We start from the raw sequence: 25,302 nt of genomic DNA, 5'->3' as shown, positions 1-25,302 counted from the left end.
TAAAATTATAAAATTTATATCACAGAGATGCTGTGTAATTAGCTAATGCTCTCGAAAAACAAGGACAATGCCATCACCCTAGAAAATTCCAGTACTCCTACCCTAAAATGATAGGGTCAGTTCATAGGGTTTTTATTGCTGACTGAGAAGTTACGTATATGTGATAATGTGATGTCCTCTTCTATATTGTCTTGAAGTGTTTCAAAACAGGCAGTTATCATGGTTCTCACGTGCTTCTGGATGCTAAGTTTCATGCAATGTAAGGGTCCCTTCATTCCAATTTTTCAACCCCCAAGTTGCAATTCTGCTTAAGATCCCTTGGTGGATATAGTTTAGGGAAAAGAACTACTTCTTGGCAGAAAAGATTTTTAATGCAACATATACAGTTATAATTTCCATTGGGATGTTGAAACATTACAGAATGGAATAATTAAGGCATGACTATTTGATTTGCACAAAGATGCAGTGCAATTCAGTCCCAGTAGCAATGAGTTATCAGGAAAGACAGGAGACAGGACAATAAATAATTTTCATGTTTTAAGTTAAATGTACAAATCCTCATAGTGTGAACAATTCCTGAGTTTGAGAAGTATTATACAGTGACTTACCTTGTTAAACCTAAGAAAAGCTTGGCTTAGCAGTTAACTAGGGATAAGGAATGAAAAGCATCCATGTTTAAACTCAGACAATGAAACAGAGAATATTAGTTCATGGTCCTCAGCATTTTTCAGAAAGTATGCCTGGATTAATTTTTATAGATTCCTTGAAGGTCATTATGTTTTCTGGAAATATCTATGAATGTAAGTAAGATTTAAGTTCAGTGAAGTGATGACCTTGCTTTATCTCTATCCTTGACTTTTCTCAAAGCAAAAAGACCTAAAAATCTTCTCAATAGGGAATATTTTCTATTCTTGGTTAAATCTTAGGAGATGCCAGAAGTGTCCAGAGAAAAGTAGAAAGTGGAGGAATTACTGATTCAGTAGGAGGAGCAGTTCAGAGCAGTCTACTCCCCATGGAGTCCCTGTGTTTTCTGGACTGTTTTTCTGCAACCAGAGGAGGGTAGAGAAAGAATTATTGGTCTGTGGAAAGTAGGGTTTGGGCTGGGCCAATTTTGCTGTAACAAATTTCCTAAAGGGTCCTACTCCACCTGCTCTGGATCAACATTTCTGCTGTCTTTGTTTTTGTTATTATTTTTCAGCTTATTTTGGTCCCAGATGGATTAGACATTTTCTCAAGAATTACCAAGTAGCCAATTGTAATGATAGTCTCAATTTTTCCCTTTACCTAAATTCAGCACAGGTGCATGCATAAACAGAATTATCATTTATATTCTATAAGACCAAAACTTACCAGCAGTTATTTGGGAATGTCATAAAACAAACGTTACCAAGTGGAATATAAAGCATTGGACACACAGTGTGGGAGTGAAAATTTCCACTTAGAAGGCCAAATTCTGAATCCCTTGCCTTCACAGGGTCCAATTTGGTTTCATATTCTACTTTCAGGAAATGTCTTCTTAATCTTTGCTCATTATGAGGATACTTTAGAAAGGGAACTTAAAAAGATCTTCAAAGTTATTGGATGGTGGGATGACACCAACTTCTTTAACAAGAACAGAGCTAATATAATAAAAGCCATCAGGTTTGGGATATTTTATGAAAATGTTTAATTCAACTGTTTCTTTGGAATGTAGTAGTCATAGTTTGGAATTTAAGTTACAGTTCAGTTTTATGTGGTTTTTATGCTACTCAGAGTCTTAGAATACAAATGTCATTTAAAGTTAAGGCTTTGCTGTTCATTTTGAAACAACAATTTACAAGTGTCATATTGTCATAGAAAATAAAAATTTCTGTAAAAAAAATTTGCACAAAATTTTATGATGGTACAAAACATGAAGCAATAATATACCAGTAAAATGAAAACATTTTACTACAGAAAGTTTTATAGATCTCAATAAAGAAAAAATATGTTATTTTACACCTTTAAAAATTACGAAACAATCTAAAACAATATAAACTGAACATTTTGTAACACTGCCTTTACAAATTAATAACTTTATAAACATATAATTTTTAAATATATTTATCAGTGCAAGATACTTTAAAATTTAAAGTTGCAGTATCATTTTTCCTTGGCTAAGGACAACTTTTAAGTCTGTTGCCTTAAAACACAAAATCAAGTCTTACTTAATGCTTTTCTCCTGGTATGATTATAACAACTGAATGAATGCCTCTGGGAACAAAACGCTATTCTTCTTTCTCCATGATCGATACTTTCCTGGAACCAAAAGGCATTCTCAATCCCATTAAACCAAGATGAATGGGACTCTGGCGTCCATGATGCAAATGTGACTCCCAACAAATGTATTTGAATGAGCCCTGCAGTAATGCAGGAAAGGAAAAAGATCTAAAAATTCTTACCCACAACATGGTGTGACAAAAACACACCAAAACAACCGAAGCGTCTTTCCGTTCATTAACATGCTGCCTGTGAGATATTTATTTCTTTGTGTTCTTAGGGACTTAGATCTTGCCAGCCCCAGGCAGGCTTTTTCTTTATGAGCTGCTGGAAGTTTCTAGAAGCATTCATTCAAGTCTATTTTTTTTAGAGTTGCCGATTGGGTTTTTTTCAAACATTTTTTTTGATTGTAGGTTTTCCCCACCCCCCTTATCTTAAAATACTCTGCCCCTGGGCATCAAGATTTATAGTTTCTTTCTTAAATTAACTTCTCCTTTCCACTTCCCTTGACTGACTCACTATCAAAACACGAAGGTTCACATGGATCATTTTTGCATATTCGGATGTAAAAATTTCATGTTTTTTTTAGATATTTGGAAGATTTTATTTCGGTCCTTCCTTTGGCTCTCATTTGAAAGCCAATTAGTATTACTTCTTCCCTCAACTTATTACTCTTTTCCATTAAACACAAACACTTCTATCAAACCTCATTCTGATCAGAATAGACAGACAAATGGCTTAAGGAAAAAGGATACTGTCACTTTAACCAGTTAACGAGAAAACCAAAGTTAGACTTTGGAGGGCAAAGTTAGGAATTTCCCTTATTTATTTATTTTTAAACATAAAGTCTAGTAAAACTGTTTGCCATTACCAGCAGGTTAAAGCTGCAAGTTTCTTTTCTGGATAATGGCAAATGCTTAAATTCTAGGAGAGAAAAAAAGACAGAGGAGAAAAAGAGCAAAGAGTTTACATTTGAAAATACATTCCATATGAAAGAACAATAAGAGAGAATATTGCAGCTTTATACAAAAGGGTCAAGAGACATGAAATTGAACTACAGACAAAGCAGAACAATTAAGCCACGTTGCCAAATCTTCAGAGCCCTTGCCTTCCCGGGGGGCTGACGTCTCACACTAAAATATACTTTCTTCTTGGTCAGTGGGCCACCAGGTTTGATTAAAGAGTAGGGCTTTCACCAGTGAGAAACAGAGTGGGTCGTTAATGTAACACAATGAACCAGTACAAACAGAAAGGCACTTGAGAGGACATAGACTAGCCAGTGCCAAGGATTTTTGTTGCAGTTGTCAGCAGTACACTCAGTTGCCAGCAGTGTTTGGTGATGGCACGGTTTCCTGTATGGAATTCACGAGCACGAGACTTAGTACAACACTGGAAAACATCAAGAAAATTTGACGGTATTGCTTCGTAAACAGAGCTGACACACTATATTGGTACTGAGGCTACAGTACTTTCAAAAGAAAACATCCTAATCCTTCTTTGCCTATGCACGACGTGGGCAATTATACACAAGAACAACTTCAGGAGTCCACCGGAATGCGGTTATGCTAATATATTCTGGACACTGGGGTACAGGTAGCATGTCCGTCAAAAGGGCCCCACTGAATACACTTGGTGCCAGCATCTTGGATTTTGCACAGTTTCCAAAAAGAATCCATCAAAGGAAGAGGAGAGAGAGAAGGGAGAAGGGGGAGTGGAAATGAATCATTAAGTCAATCATACTTGGTCTCAACACCAGCATCTGATTATTCAAATTAAACCAACAGAAGAAAGCTGACTGTACATGATTCCGATCGTTAACACAGCTCACTTGTTCATGTCTGTCGGCCATACTCATTGAAGCTCCTGAGAAAAGCCTGGCTCAGTGTCATCAACGCACTTCCCAGCCTGTACAGTGAAAGCAGATCAACAGTTCCCCAGCACGCTCAAAGTAAGTCTTTCCCTTCGATTCTCTGACTTGTCTTTTCACCTCCGTCCGCCTTCATGCCTCTGAATAAGTACTCTGTGTATTCAGTTTGTCTTTTTTCAACTTCACACCGTCCACGAGTTCAAAGTTATAGTTCTCCAGGGCTGACAAGTTTCTTTCTGACATCCCATTGTGCCAACAAGCACAGTACAGCACGACCCCACAGACAGCCCCCAAGAGGACCCCCAGGGCACTCATGGCTATGATGGTGATGAGGATGGGATCCAAGGTCTTCAGCACATTGCCCGGCTTCCTGGAGATGTTCTTGTCTCCTTCTCCCTCGTGTTCGTATCCTGGGGTGCTGCCTGTGGATAAAACAAAATTGGCTTCATGAGCACTGTGGATGGACCAGATGAGAGCAGACAGAAAAATCCAGAAAAAGAAATGAGTAAATTCCAGGCTTCAGTTTTGCCTGTCACCTTTGACTGGTTTTGGGGAGTGAGGTGTGGGAGGTGAGGGTGCTGGAATTTAGGCAGAGAGCTTAGCAACGTGGAAACAGCTATTCCTGTATCAATAGTGAGGTTTATGTTCTAATCTAATTCAGATTTCATGCAGTGGCCATTTACACTACATTGTAATATATGTTTATCATCCCAGGCCATTCAACTTTGCAAAATACACAGTCACATATTTGTTTAGTATCTGGGGGTGGGGGTGGGGTGGGGGGTTAAACATTTCCTGTGCATGTGCCTGACCACAAACCAGGCACAAGGATACCTTCAGCACTTTCTAGGGCCATTCCTGAGTTAGGCTCAGTTTACCCACGTGCTTATGCTCCCACCTGGGAAATTGGCAAATCAAACAAGTTTTCCTCAAGTCTATGGTAGTTTCACTGAAGAAAAACAGATCTTTCAGAACAAGAATGCTTATATAAAAGGGTTTTGTGGTTCAAATCGAGAAACTGTGTCTGTGTCATGCTGAATTGAAGACATTTAATAATCAGCATCTCCACAACCCTGGTAGGTTCGCTGGAGACCGTCACACCACTCTGCAGCGGAGTCACTGGGGACATGTTTTCTTTAGAGTGGAACAGGAGAAATTATTAACATGGGAGCTTTGAGCCTAATTACCTGCTACTAGAACAGGACTAAAATGTTAATGTGCAACATGCGTGGTGTTTACTTAATGATGTTCTCATCAACAAAGATTCCAATCAACGAAAACTAAAAATATGAGATGCAAGTCCCTAACCAGGGGAAAACAAGCCTTGGGGGCATATTAATATTCTCTCCCTTGATGAAATATTGTTTTGAAACAACATCTAATAAAGTTTACATCTCTGTGTGGACTTGGTAATGTGTTAATATTTTCAACAGCATAGAGTCATGTTTATTTGTCTCAAGTCCACGTCTGGCTATCTAGGACCATGTTTCTAATGGCAACAGCTGGTGATGAACGCTGATGTTCTGGGTGCAGTGCTGCCTGTAGCAGCTGTGAGTAATGTTGGGGCAAGTGTTCAACAACCCACAGTGCCAGCCAGGCGGTGCAGAAACTTCTGGGAATACAATAACAACAGGCAAAGCCTAACTCTGATCAAATGTCTTGTGTTTGATCACAAAGCAGTGGTAAATGAAACACATTTTAGAGTTAATAAGACTAAAGTCCAAGGCTACCATCTAATTAGCTGCATCACTTAAGTTCTAGTCTCATCTATAAAATGCAGATAAACACACTCAGTGAAGTTACTGTGAGGTTTAAATTGGATAATGTATGTGAAGTGCTTGGAACATAGTGGTTCTTCAATAAATCCTTATCAACACTGCCATCATCATCATCAAACCAGGTTCCAGTATAGAAATATGGGAAAAGATGGATCAAAGACTTCAGATTATCCTAGAAACTGGGTTCCAAGGTCTTTATTTGTTTATTTATTTTTTGGTACCAGAGATTGAACTCAGGCGGACTTAACCACTGAGCCACATCCCCAGCCCTTTTATCTTTTATTTTGAGACAGGGTCTCGCTAAGTTGCTTAGGGCCTTGCTAAATTGCTGAGGTTGTCTTTGAACTTGCAATCCTCTTGCCTCAGCCTGCTGAGCTGCTAGGATTATAGGTATGTGCAGCTGCATCTCACCATGACTGTAGACTCTAAAGGATTTTACCTGTATATGAACTAAACACAAAAATTTGAGTTGGTTTCAAATTATTGTATGAAAATAGTCTTCACTAGTTTTCTGTCTTCATGATTATAAAATGACAGCATTTCACTTGATTTTCTTTCAATAATAAAGCTCAGGCAGGCAAAGGCCAGAGTGAGCAGCACTTATATAAGCCAAGCTCTCATGGAGGCTCTCAAAGTCCTATGGGCAGCTTAAGAAAGGGCACTCTGTGACAGCGATCCAATCTGCCATCTCAGTGCCTCAGGCATACATCTTCATTTTACTTGAACTGCTTTGATATGTTAGTGTATTATAGTTCCAGAAAAGTTTCTTCACAGACAAAATGAAAGCCATAGGAAGTTTAAAAATAATTTGTCCACAAAACATACTTACCCGTTTCATCAATTTTAATTTCTGTGTTCTTTTTATCCAGGTCTGTTGGTTCTGATAAGTCAAACAAAATTGAAAAGATACTTGAACTGCCAACAAAATAGAATACACACAAACAGCACAGACCCACAAAATTGCACATGGGCACACACCTCTGCTAGGCTTCCTATGGAGTTTTTAGTACAATCCAAATCTACCAAATAACACTCTTGAGCAATACAGAGTCATGTGAAATGACTGTGAAGTTGGGGACATAGGGTGTATCACCCTCTTTGAAATCCTGTCAACGTGGCTGTCATTAGAGTGTGTTGTTTTAGAAGAGAAGGTTGGAGAGACATGGTTTGGGCATCTGGAATGTGAGAAAATCTGGTTCTGGGGAAGAACCGTGGGGTCCTGTAGTTTGTAGATGACTGCTTCCTAAGTTTGGTGTGTGTTAGTTTGGCTTCACAAATAGCAAAATACTGTATCATGTGTATTATCAAAAATATATAAAATAAAATAGAATTCTCTGGAAGAAGTGGAGTCCCACTATCTTTCATTGTCCTGAATATAGGGGAGGTTAGAGTTTTGAGCATTTTGTTCATTGCTATAGAATACTGTCTAGAATTCAGAATACTGTCTAGCACATAATAGGGGCTTTAGTAAAGTTTTGTTGTATGATTGAATGAATGATTAATAAATAGTTGATACTGTAATATCACCTGTGGCTAGATGTTCAAGAATATGTGTTTGAAGAATAATTATATAATTGTCTTTGACATGTAAATAAAGTGCTCCAATGGAACTCTTTCACTTTCTGAGAATAACAGCTGCTGGTACCTACAGCTAAGTAGATAAATCACATGAAAAGAAAAAGGCTCACAGAATTGTCCTAATCTACACTAACTGTAGCATATATATATTGGCATATAGTATGTGGTCAGGTAAAGCTTGGTGAGCTGAACTGACTGTGTTTCTTTGTTTTAGTTTGTGGAATTTGCTCTCAAATCCCTAAAACATCACCATCATCGCTCTCAACTTGGAATGGGAAAACAATGATATTACATGCACTGTATATTTACGTGAAATATAAATTTTAATTGCAGTAGACTTGGACATGGATGATTTGTAAAACTGTTGCATCTGAAATAGTATGCTGTAGAATTTTTGCAAAGATTTTCTAGGGCATATGGCATTAAATAGATTTCCTTACATACAATGAAAAACAGACTTTTATTCACTCTTCTTTTTTTTTTCCAATTTCTTCAATTGACCCTATCAAATTATTGCTACTTTAGGGATTACACATATTCAATATATTGTATAATAAAAGCTTTGTAGTTGCTGAAATGACCAAAAATCCATTACAGTCAACAGGCCTCCTTTGTCTTAAATTTGCCCAATAGGCTTATTCCATTTTCTTATAATTAACGTCCTATTATATAATGATATATAACAAAAGTTTAAGTGTAGCAAATGGAGCTTAAGACTAATTACTGTGCTATTACATAGCCATTAGTGATGCTATTTGTAATTATATATCAAGAACTAGGGAATATGAATTGGTTTTCTGTGTCAGATTTTTATGCATATAGTACCAGACCCATGAAGACCAACACTGAGATAGTAGGCAGTCCCTGAATTGCATTTATCCTTCAAGTCATTTCAACTTTCTTTAAAGAGTCAGAAACATCTTATTTACAAAAAAGCAAAGAACATTGGTTTCTATGATTCATTAACAACATAATCTTAATTAAATTCACTGTGATCAAAATTTTCAAAAGCCTGCTGTTTTGTTTATACACTCAGATATTTGGAATTATCCAGATGTCTGAGCTTTCCACTTTTCATCAAAATGTTTGGGTATGCCATATATAGTTTGTAAGCTGAGTCTTTCTGCTGTGATAAAATCTTTGGAATCCACATTATTGATCAAATTTTGGAGGCACCAGTCAGACATTCTAAATGAACCAGGTTAGGTGAGGGGGTAGCTTATGGGAGAATGGCCCAAATTTAAACCCATTGCACCAGAATATGCTTTTCATATGATATGCCTACAGACAACACCGAAATTTTGGTTCTAAATGAGCAAGACAAAGACTATCAATGGCAAGTGCTTCATTGTTTCTACATCAAATCCATACTTACTTGCACAGTCCTCTTGTGAAATGTGGTTATTAATGCTAATGTCATCCACTGCAATCCCGCCGAGGTTTCCTTTTCCGATTTCACCCTCAAAAATCACCTAACAAAATGAGATCATTTTCACAGCATTTGAATGCTCATCCCAAATAGCAGTGTTTACAAATGCTTGTTCAGCTGAAGCAATGGCACATAAATTAAATTCATGAGATTTCGCATAAGCACACACTTTGCTCATCAATCCATATCAACTGCCTGGTGATGGCAGGAAACTTCTCCTTACATTCTCTTTCTATAATACGAACTTTAAAATGAGGGAAAAACAACAAATAAAAGGAATGATATCTTGCAACCACTCAGAAATAGATAACAAAGAAGCCTTTCCCCTTCTTTCTCAGCAAATTGCTTCTCTTCCTGCAATCTAGGAGACTGTGAAATGTACTACGGAGATGATTATCCCTGCAGCAATAGCTCAGGTTTGGGAAACACATAAAATTATTTTTTGGAAGAATTCCTGCATCTCATTTGCATAACCTTCCAAATATTATCCCAGCTTTCTGAACCTACTGCCCTCTCCAGCCTAGGAAAGGGGGTCATACCTGATAGAGTTTCAGAGACTTGTGGAGCAAGACACGTCCTTCCTTCCAGTGGTCTCCTTGGTGCCCGATGGCCGTCCAGACTAGTTGATCATACTCCTCTGGCTTCTGGTAACGCAGTTTGACCCTCAGGGTGCCCACATGGGAACCAGACATGTGATACCAGAAGGTCATGCAGTGGGCAGAGTTCTGGGAATAGACCACGGGGCTCACCAGGCGGGCCACTTTGCCCTTTTGATGTTCATCAGCTTGGGAATAGATGAAGTTGCCATCTCCTGCTGTGACAAAGAACTGTGTTAGGGAGTGTGGCTGAAGTGTGTGCTCCTTTGTTTCTTTCCTTTCCAGATCCACCAATCAACATTTCTCTTCTGAGCTGAGCATGAAGAACCCAGATATTCAGTAGAAAGGAAATGCCCAGGAAGGGTACAGGGTTCCTGTTCTAAACTTCTGCATGTTGACATTCGATTGGGGGAAGGCTGAAAAGCCATACTGATTTGAATACTACCTGTCTGGAATACATTGTCAGATAGACACAGGTATGATGCAAGTTGACCTTGGTACCATTGCAGGCAGATTGGAAGCACATTGTACCCAGACTGCATAAAAAATGTCTTACTAAGAAAATCTATTTTGATGTGACATTAAGATCACTTCAGCAGCAACCAGGTGGACACAGACATTAAATGGAGTTGTTTGGATGTCTTCATATTCATCATCTGAGCAGCAGGACTTCCGGTTGGTTGATGGTGCTTTGGTCACAATTGTTGCTTGATGATAATAAAACTGTGGTTTTTGCAAATAATCTAGCAATTCTTTTTGTTTATTCTTTTTAAACTTGATTTTATCTTAGTTTATGTTAATGTGTCTATGAATTCCTTAAACACACTCTGAGAGCCTGATCGTCAACTCTGAGTCCAGCTTCTCTTTGATGTACTTCGTTCAAGGAGAAGCAAGGTTGCATTTTTGAGGCTCATTAGAATGTGCCATTTTGGCAACGTCGACACTTGCAGAGTGGTGAGGACTGACTCTTGGCTTTGCTGTTAATTACCCCCAGTGGGAACATTTCCTCCTGCCACCACCTGGTCTAAACACACAACTCATGTTTCACTGTTTGCTCTGCAAATAGAAACCACCGACTCTTATGCCTCACCTGATGTAAGTGTGAATGTGATGCTCTACCTTGGTGGACAGCAGGATGTTTTGTTTGCTGCCCAGGAGGCTTATGTGTTTGCAAGGTACTTATTCACTGTGCATATGTGGGCACATCCTTGTGTCTGATGGCCTGTATCAACAGTGTCTGGGTGGAAGTGGAGGGTAGTGGACAGCTTTCTTTACCTGGTTGCCTGAATAAGATCCCCACCCTGCCTCCCAACACTCTGATTAAAACTAAATGGATGAAAGAAGGGTGTAAAAAAGTCAAAACTCTAGCAGTATGTATGATACTACAGTGTATCTCTCTCACTCTGTCCTTGTGAAGTTTCCCCTGTGTTCAAGCAGATTCATTTATTTCTGGGATTTGTTTTGCCCCACTATTTTACCAAACCACGGTCACCTTCCTATATGATAGTGCTGTGACAGATTGGTCCACCCAGATGGATAGGGAAAAAATACACCCACCCTGCCTCTGCTCCCCTAACCTATGGAAAAAGACTGAAGCTGGCAATGCTCCAGAGAAGAAACACATTTATTAAGCCCATTTATGAGCTTCTTTTCTGATGTTTATTTAGGCTAGTTGGAGAACAGGTGGTAGAAAGAGGGAGAGAGCTGGTCATTGGTGGAGAGAGGAAGGCTGTCTGAAAGTGCCTCACAGCTCTGCTCTACTGCCATTGAGGTCTTTTTAAAATGTCACTCCTCTGCTTAAAATTCCTCAGTGGCTCTCTCCTGCCTTCTGCCCATTCAAACTTCGTCACAGCACTTGCTCTGCCACAGATCTAACTGCTGCACATGAAGCATCTGTCCAAGCCACTCCAACTTGTAACTCATTACAATAGGCCTAGCCTAGCCAGTCTTAAGACAGGACCTCTTCCTCTGACCCCTTTCACATTATCTTCTACCATGGTTGCTCATCTCTGCTACTGGACACCTTCACTCAGCTGCACTGTAATGGTTCCTCTCATGCAACCAGACTGTGAGCTCCTCAAGGGTAGGAATGCCTTTCTGTATACAACAGTCCCTCAGAATCAGCAGTGGGGTACGAGGACTCAAGTCCCTTGTACAAAATGGTGCAGTGCAATCTGCCTTCTTCATCCATGAGTTTCACATTCATAGATTCAACTAACCTCAGATAAAAAATATTTGAAAAGAAAACTGCATCGTAATTGAACTGGTATAGACTCCCCTGCCCCTTGTCATTGTTTCCTAAACAGTATGGGATAAAAATTATTCACATAGAATTCACTTTATGGTAGGTATTATAAGTAACTCAGAGATGATCTAAAGTATACAGGAGGATATTGTTAGGTTTTGTGCAAATACTATATGTCATTTTATGTAAAGGACTTGAACATCCATAGATTTTGATACCTATGGGGGTCCTGGAACCAATTCCATGTGAATATGGAGGGATCTAGGACTATATTTGCATATAATCTACACACAGCCCAACACAGATTCTGCCATGTAAAAGAATTACCCATAAAGCATTTGTTCAATGAATGAGGCAAAGAGGCTAGACTTCAGGCACCTTCTATAAAGAAGTACATAGTTTTATTCTTATAATATCAAACATAAAAGAACAAGTGGAATTCCTTTAAATACAAAATTGGACATTTTAACTAAATAGTAGTGGTAGTAATAATAATACTAATACCCTTACAGTCTGATTTGCAAAGTTCCAAATAGTATTATTAAAAATTGCTATATCCTACTCAACGTCCATTGTGAGTGCATGTGAGCTATTTGTACGGCTCTTTTTATCTAGATTTTTTTTTCTTGTTAACAAGTTCCTGCCTTTCAGACATCAGGCTCACCCATCTCTCTCAGACAATTGTATTTCTCATGCTGTGGGAGGCTCTTTCTAGTCAGGGCAGACCTGGCACAACAGCCAAGTAAATCTGGGTGGCTGGGAGAACAAAGGAGCCAAATCCTTCTGAATCACACTTCTCAGTTGTCAATCTAAGACAAGCCCTCCTTCTCTGATACTCCAACACATAAAGCGCTGATATTTTCCCTTTCAGGGGTTTTATCACAGCTCTGGGTCGGGAACTCTGTCTTCATTTTCTCAATTAGCACTTTACTTTTGCAAGCCTTTTAGCTTTTGTCTCTGGCTAACATAGCTTTTAACCTCCTTTGAATGTCAGATCCTACTGAGCCATTTTGCTTCACTTTGCATCAATTTTTCCACCATTACTGCCTTCATTTCAGCTAATTGCATTTAGTTAATTTGATGCCATTTATATGTACAGTGCCATTTACAGTCAAAGTATTTTAAGTTTTCTAAAACTGCTTGTCTTAAGATTCAATGGAAAGTGTCTCAGAATTGAAGGAGTCCAATTTTATCCAATTTCCTTGTCATTCTCATTAGGCAAGGAGGTAGCCGTGGTGGAAGGAGGCCTATTCAACCTACTTAATGGTTATGTTCACTGAGAAAAAAGTGAACAACGAAATGGGAAAGGCATGGAGAGTCCTCTGCCCAGTCATCAGCCCACAGACCCAGCCATCCACAGCACCAGTCTGGGGAGAACTTAATGAGATTTCTCAGCATCACCAAATACCCCTCTGGGAGACCTTATGGGAAGTCAAAACTTGAGTAAGCAGTCTTCTGAACCACTGAGTGGAGTAGGAGTTTTGGGTTGAGTGTTGTGAGTGCATTTATGTAAGAGTGGTTGTGTGTGTGACCAAGAAAAGTGTGAGACTTTTTGGCAGGACCCTACTGGTTCTTTATATGGTACCTCAAAGTTGGGTGATGAAATGATTAGGAGGGAAACAGGATGGGGGTGGAAAAAAAGAGTTCACTGGAGCAGCTGCCAGCTCTCTTTGCTTTCTAATTCCTTCCTCACCAATTAATCTTAGGAGAAAAACATGGCAGGAGGTGGGATGGATTGCGAGTTGGGATGTAGTGAAGTTCCTACGTGGCAGGAGGAAATGGGCTAGACTTAAAAGTCTTCCCCAAAAGAATAAGAATCTCACCCACTTGATAAGCATTGGGCTTACTTCTTGTTTCTTTAGTTGTAAAATCAACGAGAACACATAATGCCTTGACATAAAGTAATCCAGAGTTGGGGATGACAGAGATAAATAATCCAGAGTCAGGGATGATAGAGATAAAATAAGATTCTTGTGATTATTGTTGAAGTAGAGTTATGCTCATATAGTGTTCACTATTTCATTTTCCGCTGTTGAATATGTTTAAAATTGTTTCAGGAAAAAGTTTGGAAAAAGTATAACATGAGAATGAATTCATTCATCCTTGGTCAGTTCGTTGCTCTTAAAGGAGGTCAATCATTGGCCAAATTCAGTCATATTCCCTCTATTTGCCCAAAGCTCATCTCTACTAGAGAATGACACCTTGTTTATTCAGAAAATGAGCAAATTATTATAGTATTTTCTATTGTCCCTAAATTCACAAGTAACAGAAACCCTCCCCAGTTGTACCTTCTCATATCAAAAAGGATTTGCCACACCCTTAGGCCACAGTGCCCTCCCCTTTACCTGTATGATCCTGAATGGGTCCTGTTTTGCTGGTGAGGACACTCCATTTGAGTTGCACGTGATTATCATGTTCCCAGTGACAGAATGTCTTGTGAGAGCCCCAGCCAAACTCACAGTTAAAACCATATGTTGAAAACTCTTCAGTGGGTGGGAAAGAAAAATAGAGAGAAGCAGAGAAAGACAAATTTAATCATTCAGGGTCAGAAAGACCTTTAATATGGTCACAAACAGCATGATTTTTATAACTTTATGTCAGTTCAAAAATTCTGTGAAAGCCACAAAATCCAGGATTACCAAGAAACCAATTGATGTATGGAGATGTCAAAATGTTTGCAAAATCACATTTAGTATTACTATTATTTTGTATCCAGCTTTAAAAAGATTATGGACTGCCTGTCAAATTGGGTTTACATAAAACTTCCAGGAAGGCTACTTTCCAAGGCACGTATATTACATTTGCAGAGTTCTTCTTATTTCCACAATATTTAACATGAAAGATACCCTCTTCTTGAGGATGAGTCATATAAATTGATATCCATCAATGAAAGGAATGTTATTAGAGATTGACTCCAAAGTCTCAAAAACCTAAAGATGAGGGTTGAATGAATACCTCATTCTGGGGTTTTCTCTGTTCTTACCCCACCAGCTGATGTTTCAGGTCTTTAGTGTCAGTCAGGGTAGAAATCTTTGTAGCATTTTCTTAAGATTATATTTTTTCCCTAGCTTTCCATCGGGTCAATTAATTTAAGAATAAGTTTCTGCTTTTTTAGTGAATTTCTAAATTTGCATATAAATTGTTCGTTCCACTTAAAACCCCAATGCAAGGTCATACAAAGCCAAAGCACATTAAAATAGCCACCGATTTTAATTTTTTAATCTTCAAAATGCTTCCTTTGGAAGCTGAAAAGAAAGCATGAATAGATTCAGAGGAATGATTCAACTCATGGGTTCTACAAGGTGCTGATTATGGTTGTGTGCTAAAACTCATAGCCTTATTTTTTTTACTCTACCTCTTTTTTGAAAGGAGCTAGACATTTTAAAAATGGAAAACATGAAATCATTGATACTTGATATTTGTTTTGGTAAAAAGTAAGCTAGCAATAAGAATAATTCTAAAGATGAAATTCTCCTGCTTCTGTCTGTCCCACACCGCCCCGCAGATGAAGAGAAAATATACAAAAGGGATGTTTTCTCCAAGGAAGGAGGCCCTTTGTGTCTCCTTGAGTTCAGGCAAGCCACAAGATGGCAGCATTGAAACGAATAGAAAGACGAGGGCGTCTAGCCAATTGAACTTAAGCCTCAAAAGAACTGCTATGTACAATAATGGAAATCTGGTATTAGTGCTGCCTTAGGGTCAGGCTGAGACCAGATCTCATTTTGAGCTTTTCTTTAACTTGCCCAAGTGTTTAACACAAGGTTTCTTGCTTTCCCCTGTGTCTGATCTCCACTGCCCCTTCCACCGCTTTAACAATGGCCAGAGGAATTTTAATGGAAAGATTCATTGAATAGATAAGAATGATTTACTCCACATTTTTCAAGGCTAATGTCAAAGTTTGGAAGGAACTCACTATATGAATAGTCAAAACTGAGCAGGATGAATTCTCCCAATAATAATGTGACCTCCCAAAGGGTGGACAGGGCCAGTTTGGAAAAGTGAAGCAAGTCATGAGATGTATTTAATGTGAGCATGTTCAGTTAGTGCAAAATGGCTGTGTTTTGCAGCTATAGTGTCATTGGAGAGGTGTATTTCATGTCGAGTCTACCATAACCATGAACAGGACTTTTTAAAAATATTTTTTAGCAATTTTCTTCTTTAATTTTTTTTTTTACTCTTGTCAGTTTTGTCTTTTTAATTTGTCTTTTATTTATACAGACTGCATTTTGATTCATTGTACACAAATGGGGTACAACTTTTTGTTTCTATGGTTGTGCACAATGCAGATTCATACCATTCAAGTGATCATACATGTACATAATAGGGTGATGAGATTACGTAGAGGGAAATGAGAGGGGAGGGGGTGGGGCATGAAACAGTACTTCTTAAGGGATGAGAAACTCTCCTCCAAATTGACCACAGTTTGGTGCTACAAGATTGAATTATGCAGAAGAAATAGTCACCTAAACAGTGAACCCATGGTTGAGCAACTTTGGATGTCAACATTCATGCCCCTGGAATGTACTGTTGCATAATCTCAAGTTAGAAAATGTTAATAATGGAAAATGTTACTGTGAGTGTGGTTTGAATTCTTCTCCTGAAATGTATTTTACAACACACATACACACAGGAGGCCAGAAAATCATTATAGCATGCACATTTCTGATTTTATCTGTCCTGTTAATAAATTAAATTTATAGTATAGTTCAGAGAACCACATCATCCATTATTTTGACTATTAATATTCTAATGACATGAAGTAGATGAACTTGGATATTCTTGTAATGATCAGAGAAGGGGACAGCTTTGCTGGAAAGATGTTTCTGGCATTTCTCATCACTACAGTGAAGGGCATTCCACCTTTACCTTCCAAAGGCCTTTCCGATCCTGTGAATTTTACTAGGGGAACTGCTCTGACTTTTTCTACTTTGCTGGTCTTATGTCTTCTTGCCTTGCTCATATAACTGATGAACATCTTGTTTATTAAAAAGAAATGCTATTAAATCAATGCATTTTGGGGGAGAAGGCTTTGGAGTATGTAGCTCAATGCTGACAATTCAGGCCAGAATAGAAAGGCAATTAAACACACAAAACACCCATAAACATTTATAGGTAGGAAAAAGAAAGCCAGAAAGGGAGAAAGAGAAAAGGCCAGAAGGAGAAAGAAAAGGGCAGAGGAAGGACAAGAATAAAGGCAAATGGACAAAGGAAATAAATATATAGGACCATTGACCTTTAAGTTTTCAAAATATTACCCAGGCCCTATAACCGCACACAATTCTCATTAAATTCAATGGGAATAATCTGGTTAAATCCCTTCTTGACTCTTAAAAATAGCAGGAAACAATATTCTGAACTTAAAACAAATTTATAGCCTCTGTAAGCACCAGCTGCGCTTGTTGAACCTATCTTGCCGGCAGATGAATCATTAGCACCATATATGCACAAGGATTTAATTTTTAAATCTGGTATTCAAAGCCTCTATTGAGTATGTTCACTGCTTGCACATAGACTGGTCTTTCAGCCCAAATAAGTACAGGTGCCAAGGCCCATGTAATCATAAGTTACAAACACACGGGGGGCTTCAGGGATGTCTGAAGAACTCTGATGGGAAGAGCCTTCCCCAGAGAGAGCAGGATTAAAAATGCAGGTTCTCATCATTTTCTGGAGGAACATTAATAGGTTTTTATGCATCTGACCAGTACCCAGATGGTATATGCATATTGTGTACCCACTGAATTTATTTTATTGATAAGAATCCTCAAAATGAATCTTAAGACTTAATCTGAGTCTATAATGGCTCCAGCAAAATTGAATTATGATGAAAGTTTAGCAGTCTGATCTGCAGCTGCTTGTGAAGATGTCTGAAGAATCTGAAGCCTGCAGAGCAGTGTGAATCAAGGTATTGGTTAGAGGAGCCCAGTCATTGGATGAATACCCCAGAGTTAGCCAGCGGCAGAGGGGACCCCAATGCAAAACCTGCTTAGGTCCTTGTGAGGTTTTCTAAGAACACGCTTACCAGAAGATGACTATCCTCCAAAGAGGATTGAACAGTCCATTACCCACCAAGGAAGACTTGGAGACAAGATTCATAACACAGACAACATAAAAACAGGAAGCCAAGTCCTTCTGTAAAGGACTGCGGGTTGACTGAAATTCCAACCTTTTCCAACCACCCTATCAGCAAGTGGCATGGTTTGAACTATCTTGTTCAAATGGTAGTAGCAATGGGTCTCACTGGTTTGTGCTGCCCTCTGACCACAGCAGACCCCATATGAGGGGTCCACCTGGCCCCCTCAGTGAAGCCATCCCATGAATGACCTTGAGGTCATGCATAAATCAAGTGGGTTACCCAAATCATTCCTGCTCTGATAATGGAGATCTTCCACATTTAGAGAGAATTTCCAGTTTCAGAATTCGATTTACTTTTCCATTTTCTCCACAGCTGTTGCTCACTTTCATTTTTAAAAACGATCCCTACCGTTTTTAACAGTTAAGAAGAGAGATGAGATAAAACAAATGAGTTGGCAACTTCATAGTGGCTTTAATTACTTCTCTGGGAAGAGAAGAAACTATAACAACAACTAAAATGTGTGTGACATTATCAGAACTCCATTTATTCACCTCACTCCTCTTCCTGATTGCAGAGGGTCATACCTAGAGAGGCACCTGGCAGTCACTATCACTTCTCCACAGCAAACCATGCTGAGGGCAGAGAACCCTCTAAAGGTAGGAAGCCAGGAAGAAGCAGTACTTCCCTCCACTTCCTCTATCAGGGGTGGCTGCGCAAGCCCCAAAAGCCACATTTTATAATTTGGAAAGACCTGGGTAAGACTATGAATTTTCAGAATTTAGGTGCTTATTCTTCTGTTAAACCTTTTAGTGTCTGGGGAAGTGTGAACTGTGTGGCAAGAGGAATTTTGTCAACCTGAGCATACCAAGGGAAATCTGGGATTAAGTTCAACGGAAAAAGAAGTTTGTTTTGCAGTTGAATCAGGCCAAGAGTGACAGCGTCCTTTAAGGAAGCATACTAATTAGAGCGGCCCTTTCTACTTTCTGCCTCGCTGGGGAGTGTCGTACTGTTGAGGAAACATTAATACACACCACACGCCCCATTAATAAATGACTGTGGAGGCCAAGGCTGACTGAGCTTCAATAAAGGAAATGGAAGAAGCTGGAAAACTGACCTGTTCACCTTACTCTAATGATTAACTTTAAAGTATTTAAAACCTCTGATTGCTTATACCGACTGTTTCCCTTCGTGAGTGCCTGTGGGGAAGAATGTCACAGAATACTAACAAAAAAACAAAAGAGACTGCGAGGGAGGCCACGGAGGCACTGTGGCACCGGGGTTGGCCTCTGATAAACAGCACCACCAGGGCTTTAAAACTCACTAGCCCTCTCTATTAATAAAAGGATGAGGGGACTGTTCCCGAGGGTGCTCCTCTCCCCATGAAAGATCGTAAACCGCGGTTTCCTGAGCCCCGTTGCGTGGCACGCCCACTGCAAACGCTGTTGTATGACTGCCAACTCCGTGGCCAGCAGAACTGACAAACTTTGCGCGTCTCGGTTTTGCAGAATTGTGATGAAAATAAATAGTCAGGCTGCTGCTTGTGAGAGTTCTTTCTCCTGTAAGTTTGCAAACACAGTCCATGTCCTAGATGTGCTGTGTTTAAACAAAGTATGTTACTCAGTTCCTTCGGTTGAGAGCTGGGATTGTCACCATTTGGCAATTACTGATGGAGAAGGAAATCTCACTCCCTGCTGCATATACATGTGGATGAAAGGAAAGCAATATTTATGGCTCATGCTTGGAGACCAGATGCTGCGTGGCATCTCTCCTTCTAGGACTTTCAGGGAAACCAAAACCACAAAGCACAGTGATGCACTATTTTGGGGGGACACTGGAAGGGGCACCCGGAATCTACCACACTTTATCTTTTATTTGGTACCTGATTGTATTGTGCTGTCTATGACTGTAGGCTTTTCTGTGGTCAACACGGTGGTACCACCTGAAAAACAAAAGCAATAACATTCAAAAATAAGAAAATGCAAGATAATTTCCAGCTATGTATGGTTACATCAATCAGAGGTAAACATTTTCTACCTTCTTTAAGGTAACAGTTCCAGCTGTAACAATTATTTCACGAAATTTTGCCCACCATAATCAAATGCAAATAGATTACTTTTCACCTAACACATTTGTGTTTTAAAATATTATGCTAAATCAGTAAATAAACATTATTTAGATTTATGGTGTACAACATGATGTTTATATATATATATATATATATATATATATATATATACACACACACACACACACATTGTAGTAAAAGCTAAATCAAGTTAATTAACATATGCATTACCTCACATGCCTATTTTTTGAGGTGAGAACGCATAAAATCTATTCTCTTAGCAAATTTCAAGTATGCAATATATTCTAAATTATTATAATGTCATAAAGCGTGAGTTTAAGACTTTGTTTCAATGACATGCACTGAATCCCAGACTAAGTGCAACAAACAATTGCAACAGTGAAAGGCAAGAACTCCAAATATCCTCAATGACTTGAGTATTAAACTTGACCTAGACCTCTAAGTTTCAAATGGTTTCCAAGGTTTCAGATGTGTGCCTTTAGGGGTGTTGCGAGGCTAGTCTCCACAATCTATTTAGAACCCAGAGGTTTAAAGTGGATGGTAGTTGTTTCTCTTCCCCCACCCCTTTCTCTTTCTCTCTTTTTTTCTTTGCTGCTGTAGCTGTTTATTTTTCTCAAGGACAAATATTCCACCCAGTATGTGGTTTGGAGAAACGGCAGGAGGCAGTGAGAAAAGGAGAAGGGGATATGTGTTTCTTCATAATCTCAAGGAACTGGAAGCTTGAACAAATAGTACCCAGAGCATTGTAAACTCTTAATGAGTTTGGATTTCTTTGGAATTCCTGGTCAGGTGACAGGCTACCACCTTATGGAGACTTAGCCATATCTCTGCCTCTAATGTGTCTCAGCTCTCCCATTTTCCACACACCATCAAACTTCTGTTATAAAGTAGTGTTCTTAAACTTGTTCAACCTTAAGAATGACCTTGATTGCTTGTTGCCATTGCAGTTTCCTCTCCACCCATCCTTTCCAGACATAAGTAGGAATCAGACTCTCTAGGGGTAAGCCCTAGAAGTTTGTCTATTTCAAAGATTCTCAGATGGGTCTTATAATCCATTAAATTTGGGAAATGGTTGTTTGCTTTTGATCACTTAGGTGCTTAAGAAGGTTGTTTTTCCTTAAGTGTATCTGCCATGCAGATTATGGTTGGAGGAAATCTATCTATTATTCCAAAAGATAAAGTACTGGGCCAAATCAGGGTAAGAGAATGGGGACGGGCCAAAGACCTATGGGAAATTTCAGAGACAGTTTTAAGGTGCTGTAAGTACGAATCTTCCAATAGTATTAGATTTGTGATGATCTTTATTCAGGCCACGTTTATCCTGCAGATCCCACAGATCAGAAATCACATTATATGCAGATATCATGAATTGCAGAGATGTAAAATTTGTGCTCTTGGAATGGTCTAAGATTTCTAAGTTAATCAATTGCAGCACCAAATTCTCTCAGTAAAGATACTGCATCAATGGTCACATGTGTGTGTGGCCTCAGTAAGGCAGGCACTAGGAAAAAAGAGTTATATATATTATGGGTTAAGAAGGTGAGTCTATAATGGCAGAATTGGAGAGAGGCCAGAACACATTAGCATTCTGTTCCCAGTGGTCTTAGAGGAGAAAGATTCAAGGTGAAAATTCACTTTTTATGTCCGATATGCATTATCAATTTTGCTATAGGTTGGGAGCCAAATTCCACTGATGGGTACACAGCTCCAATGTGAAATTTGGCCTCCTGGTGCCTTTGAAGCCAACTGTATTATCTAATGACTTCAAAGGCATTTGCAAATGAGTAACTTCAGGGGTGAATTTTCACCTTAGTGAGCAAGCATGGTAAAACAAATGCTCTCTTCATTTCTACATACTGGGTCAGTTCACCCAAAATTCAGTGTTGTTAATAAGTAATGAGCATTTTTTCCAGAGTATTTCTCCCTCTTTACACAAATAGGTCACCCTAGGAGCAGAAATTAAATAGACACCATCTGTGTTAAGAAACTGAACACCATCAAAGAAAGCATTGGTCCCAATTTCCTCATACCTATCAGGGTTAAAGTGAGAATGCTCTTGGTTTGGTTTTATTACAGGGAACATCCAAAGTTTATAGCCCTGATAATTAGCAAAAGGGATGCGGAATGACATGTGAGCAGAAAAGGCGCAGTTTTAGATGTAAAAAGGTGCTTGGGTTAGGCGATGATTTTGCTCCTTGCAAGCAATTTCATAGGCACACAACCTTTTCAAAAAAGAATAGCACATAGTTTCATAAAGCAAAATATATTTTTAAAAATGGAAAAACTGACCTTGATGTAAGAAATGAATATGAAGCATGAGAATATCTTTTAAAATCACTTCTTGATGAGGATGTGGGTGGGTATTATCAGCACTATCAGAGGTTCTTAATGTATGCATGTATACAATTGCATACATGCGTTTATAGAATTGTTGTTGAAACAAATATACTGACATGAGAAAACTCTGCCCCCCTCTATGGCAAAATGTAAAAAGAAATTAGGATTAATTTTTTCTCTCTCTACTCATGAAACAATCTTAAACATTGTAGGTAAAGCAAAACCTTGTACTTTTAAAGGGTTGTCAGTGTTTCCACTATAAATGACCCATTTTCTGTGGTTTGTGAGTCCCCGCCATACACAATTTGCTCCAGGCTAACATACTTGCCCTATTTCATTCAAAGACTTCAGCTTCAATTGATTCAGTCATGAACTAATGCAAAAAATGAGAAGGTTGTTTGTTCTGATACAAGGACTAAATCTAAGGCTTTGTTTCTAATCAATATTAACGGACCACTTTAGGGTTTATGAAGGAAAGAACCCCTCCACAAGAGGACAATTGAAAAGGGTATATCGTGATACTGGGATCATTCCTTTTTATGAGAAATTTCACTACGGATGTGTGATAGGGTCTTCATAATCCTGAGGTTTGTGGCAGTGTTTACAGGCAACCCTGGGAAGTTTCCACAGGAACTGGCTCATGGAATGGTACCGTTTTTTATATTAGCCATAGGGTTTTCAACTTGAACTTGACATCTTACATAGAAAATGCCTCTGCATTAATTAATTTTCATGGCTTGTGGTTACTTATATATAAGATTTACATTCAAAAGCTCATAGCGATGTAATGCTTATTGGTTATGTGAATGTAAGTGATAATCCTTGAAATCTGGGGAGCAATGGCTTCAGGAGATGGGATTAAAATTTAAACCCAGTTCATAGGACACTAAATTTATGGGTTAGATTTTTTTAACCCTTTATTCCATTATAGGGTACAGAGTCCTCTCACTCCTGAGAGAAGAGTTTCTGTAAGTAATTGGAAATGATGAGACATTCCCGAAATTTTGCATTATTGTATTAGCCAGTAGTCTTGTTCTTTTTATAAAGTTACATGGTAACAACTTCAGTTTTGACTGTGTAAATTAATTATGTTGGCTATCTGAGTTCTTTTTGGGCAAAAATATAGACTTGCATTGAAAGGCTCAAGCTTAATCTAGCACGGAGTCAGAGGCTCTATGAAACTGCAGTTTTGACCCAGGTAGCAGTAAAGGTCCCATGATACCTTTTGCAACAATTGAGTGCAAATTCTAGCTCCCTGGCCAATTTCCAAACCCTGTTTCTCCACTTGCCTAGTATTTCCTCAGTCATTCCAAGTGAAAGAGAAGGTCACTTTCTAGCTTTTAGGGTTGTAGTGGATTGGGGGTAATACTAGATTAATTATGAGGCATTTGGCACAGACCATCTCTGAAATATTTGCCTAGTGGGTGGTGATGTGAAATAACAATTAATTCTGCCTTTGTAAATTTTCATGTAAAATGATTTACAGAATCCTAACTTAAAAGCTGCACTTCAAATCTGTCTAATTGAATCAATCAGTTAGAGAAAGGCTCCACTCAAAAATTTTTTGTCCTTATTAGGAAAAGAAAATGAACATTTTGAAGTGTCTAGTTATGAATGGGTGGTGTGTGATGTTATGGCAGGAGGGAGTGCTGAAGATGAGTATCCATTTAGCACATTCAGTCTTGGAGAAATTCTTATTTAATTCAGATAATCCTAGCCTTTGGCTCTGAAAAGGGCTATACCTGTTGTTTCAAATGGCTGTGGTTGTTAACAGTTTGGTTACTTGGAACTGTGTGGAAATGAGGATGCTGTGGTCAGGCTGCCTCTACTCCTAGGGAAGTCTTGCCATCACCCTCATGCCCACCACCATGAGGTGTTTGGAGAACACACACAGACATTAGCCCGGCTCAACCACAATATGAACTGAAATGGCACAGCAATGGGATGAGGATGGTTTCTGCACCTGTGAGCTGGAAGTCATCACCTGTTCCACTGTGGCAGTTGGCCTGGTCATCATCACATTCATCCACTGGGTTGCCATTGGGAGTGGTTGGTCCAGCTGTAGGTGCTGAAACGAGATTCAAGGATTACTGTCTCACACCTCTGAAATGTATTCTCAAGGCTTGGGCTGTTGAATCTGCTAAAGCTTTTGCAGAAAACTTCAATCTGCAGTAAGAAGGCCCAGGACATGCTTTGTCTCTCTTTCAGGAGGCTAAATGCACTTTGATTTTGGAGAATGCACTGGAGTTGCTTGATATTTGATTCATACCTGCTGAGTGGAGCTGGCTGCCTTAGCATTTTATGTATTGTTAGCTATATAAACATCCTCTTTCAGAAAAGCTCTTGAATTCTCACTGGCCTGGAGTGGAGAACTTTTATGATAGAGATTTTGCTTGAACTGTTTTCATTTTATTTTCAAGGTGCTAGAGAATTCACTAGTCATTAATTCTTTTGTATCCTTAGGATTGACCAAGTTTGTTAAGTTTATGATTTTTCCTCAAAAGGGAGCATCAATATTCACACTTAGAATCACATTGTTCTTTTTTAAGAGAGTTATTCCATTTCTAAGTAGCTTCTCGACCTGTGAGCCCTCTTGCCAGAGCAGGTGTGTGAGAGGAGATGTCTCAGATATCCTGAGGTCATGTTACCTGGACTCCCAAGGGACTGCATTCCACTGTTGGCAGGTATTCCCATATCTTTGAATTTGTAGTTGAAAGGTAGCCAACATTAATCAAAGACTGCTTTTGAAGTCCTTTAAATTTAGTTCAGTCTACTTTTTTTTTTCAGCCTGTTACTCATTTTTGCAATCTGTTTAATATTTTACAGTTTTCAGCATTGCATTTCACTTTATGAGACTTGAGATAAGGTACAGTTCCCTTGATGTTTGAAAACCACATAAGATGCTGAGAGTTGGGGGCCTCTTCTCTTACAGCTTCTGGCCACTAGAAAGGTGCCAGTAACTGCTGCTTTCTCAGTAAAAATTTGACCTTGTTTGTTTTTGTGCTTAAGTACCGAGCAGAGTTACCACAAATGCAAAAACATAGCTAAGTTTCAACTTCTTCAGCTTCCCAAATA

At 38.9% G+C, this 25,302-nt stretch overlaps 1 protein-coding gene across 3 annotated transcripts in view; it reads right to left on the bottom strand.

Annotated features, from left to right (window-relative positions):
* Window positions 1-3,041: 3,041 nt before the first annotated feature.
* Window positions 3,042-25,302, bottom strand: part of Nrp1 (neuropilin 1) — a 138,173-nt gene continuing 115,912 nt past the window's right edge. The window contains exons 11-17 of one of the 3 annotated variants that reach the window (XM_047520421.1): window positions 24,191-24,295; window positions 19,684-19,743; window positions 14,077-14,214; window positions 9,430-9,701; window positions 8,837-8,933; window positions 6,713-6,763; window positions 3,042-4,527 (exon numbers count right to left, since the gene is read on the bottom strand). In XM_047520421.1, the coding sequence (XP_047376377.1) occupies window positions 4,238-4,527; window positions 6,713-6,763; window positions 8,837-8,933; window positions 9,430-9,701; window positions 14,077-14,214; window positions 19,684-19,743; window positions 24,191-24,295 (1,013 nt within the window). In that variant the 3' untranslated portion in view covers window positions 3,042-4,237. The remainder of the gene's footprint in view (window positions 4,528-6,712; window positions 6,764-8,836; window positions 8,934-9,429; window positions 9,702-14,076; window positions 14,215-19,683; window positions 19,744-24,190; window positions 24,296-25,302) is intronic. The other 2 variants (XM_047520422.1, XM_047520423.1) reach the window with 2 other exon arrangements.

This window comes from Sciurus carolinensis, chromosome 12 (genome assembly GCF_902686445.1).
Source record: "Sciurus carolinensis chromosome 12, mSciCar1.2, whole genome shotgun sequence".
Taxonomy (NCBI): Eukaryota; Metazoa; Chordata; class Mammalia; order Rodentia; family Sciuridae; genus Sciurus; species Sciurus carolinensis.
The sequence above is the reverse complement of the archived record's forward strand: the minus strand, read 5'-3'. Positions and strand labels throughout refer to the sequence as shown.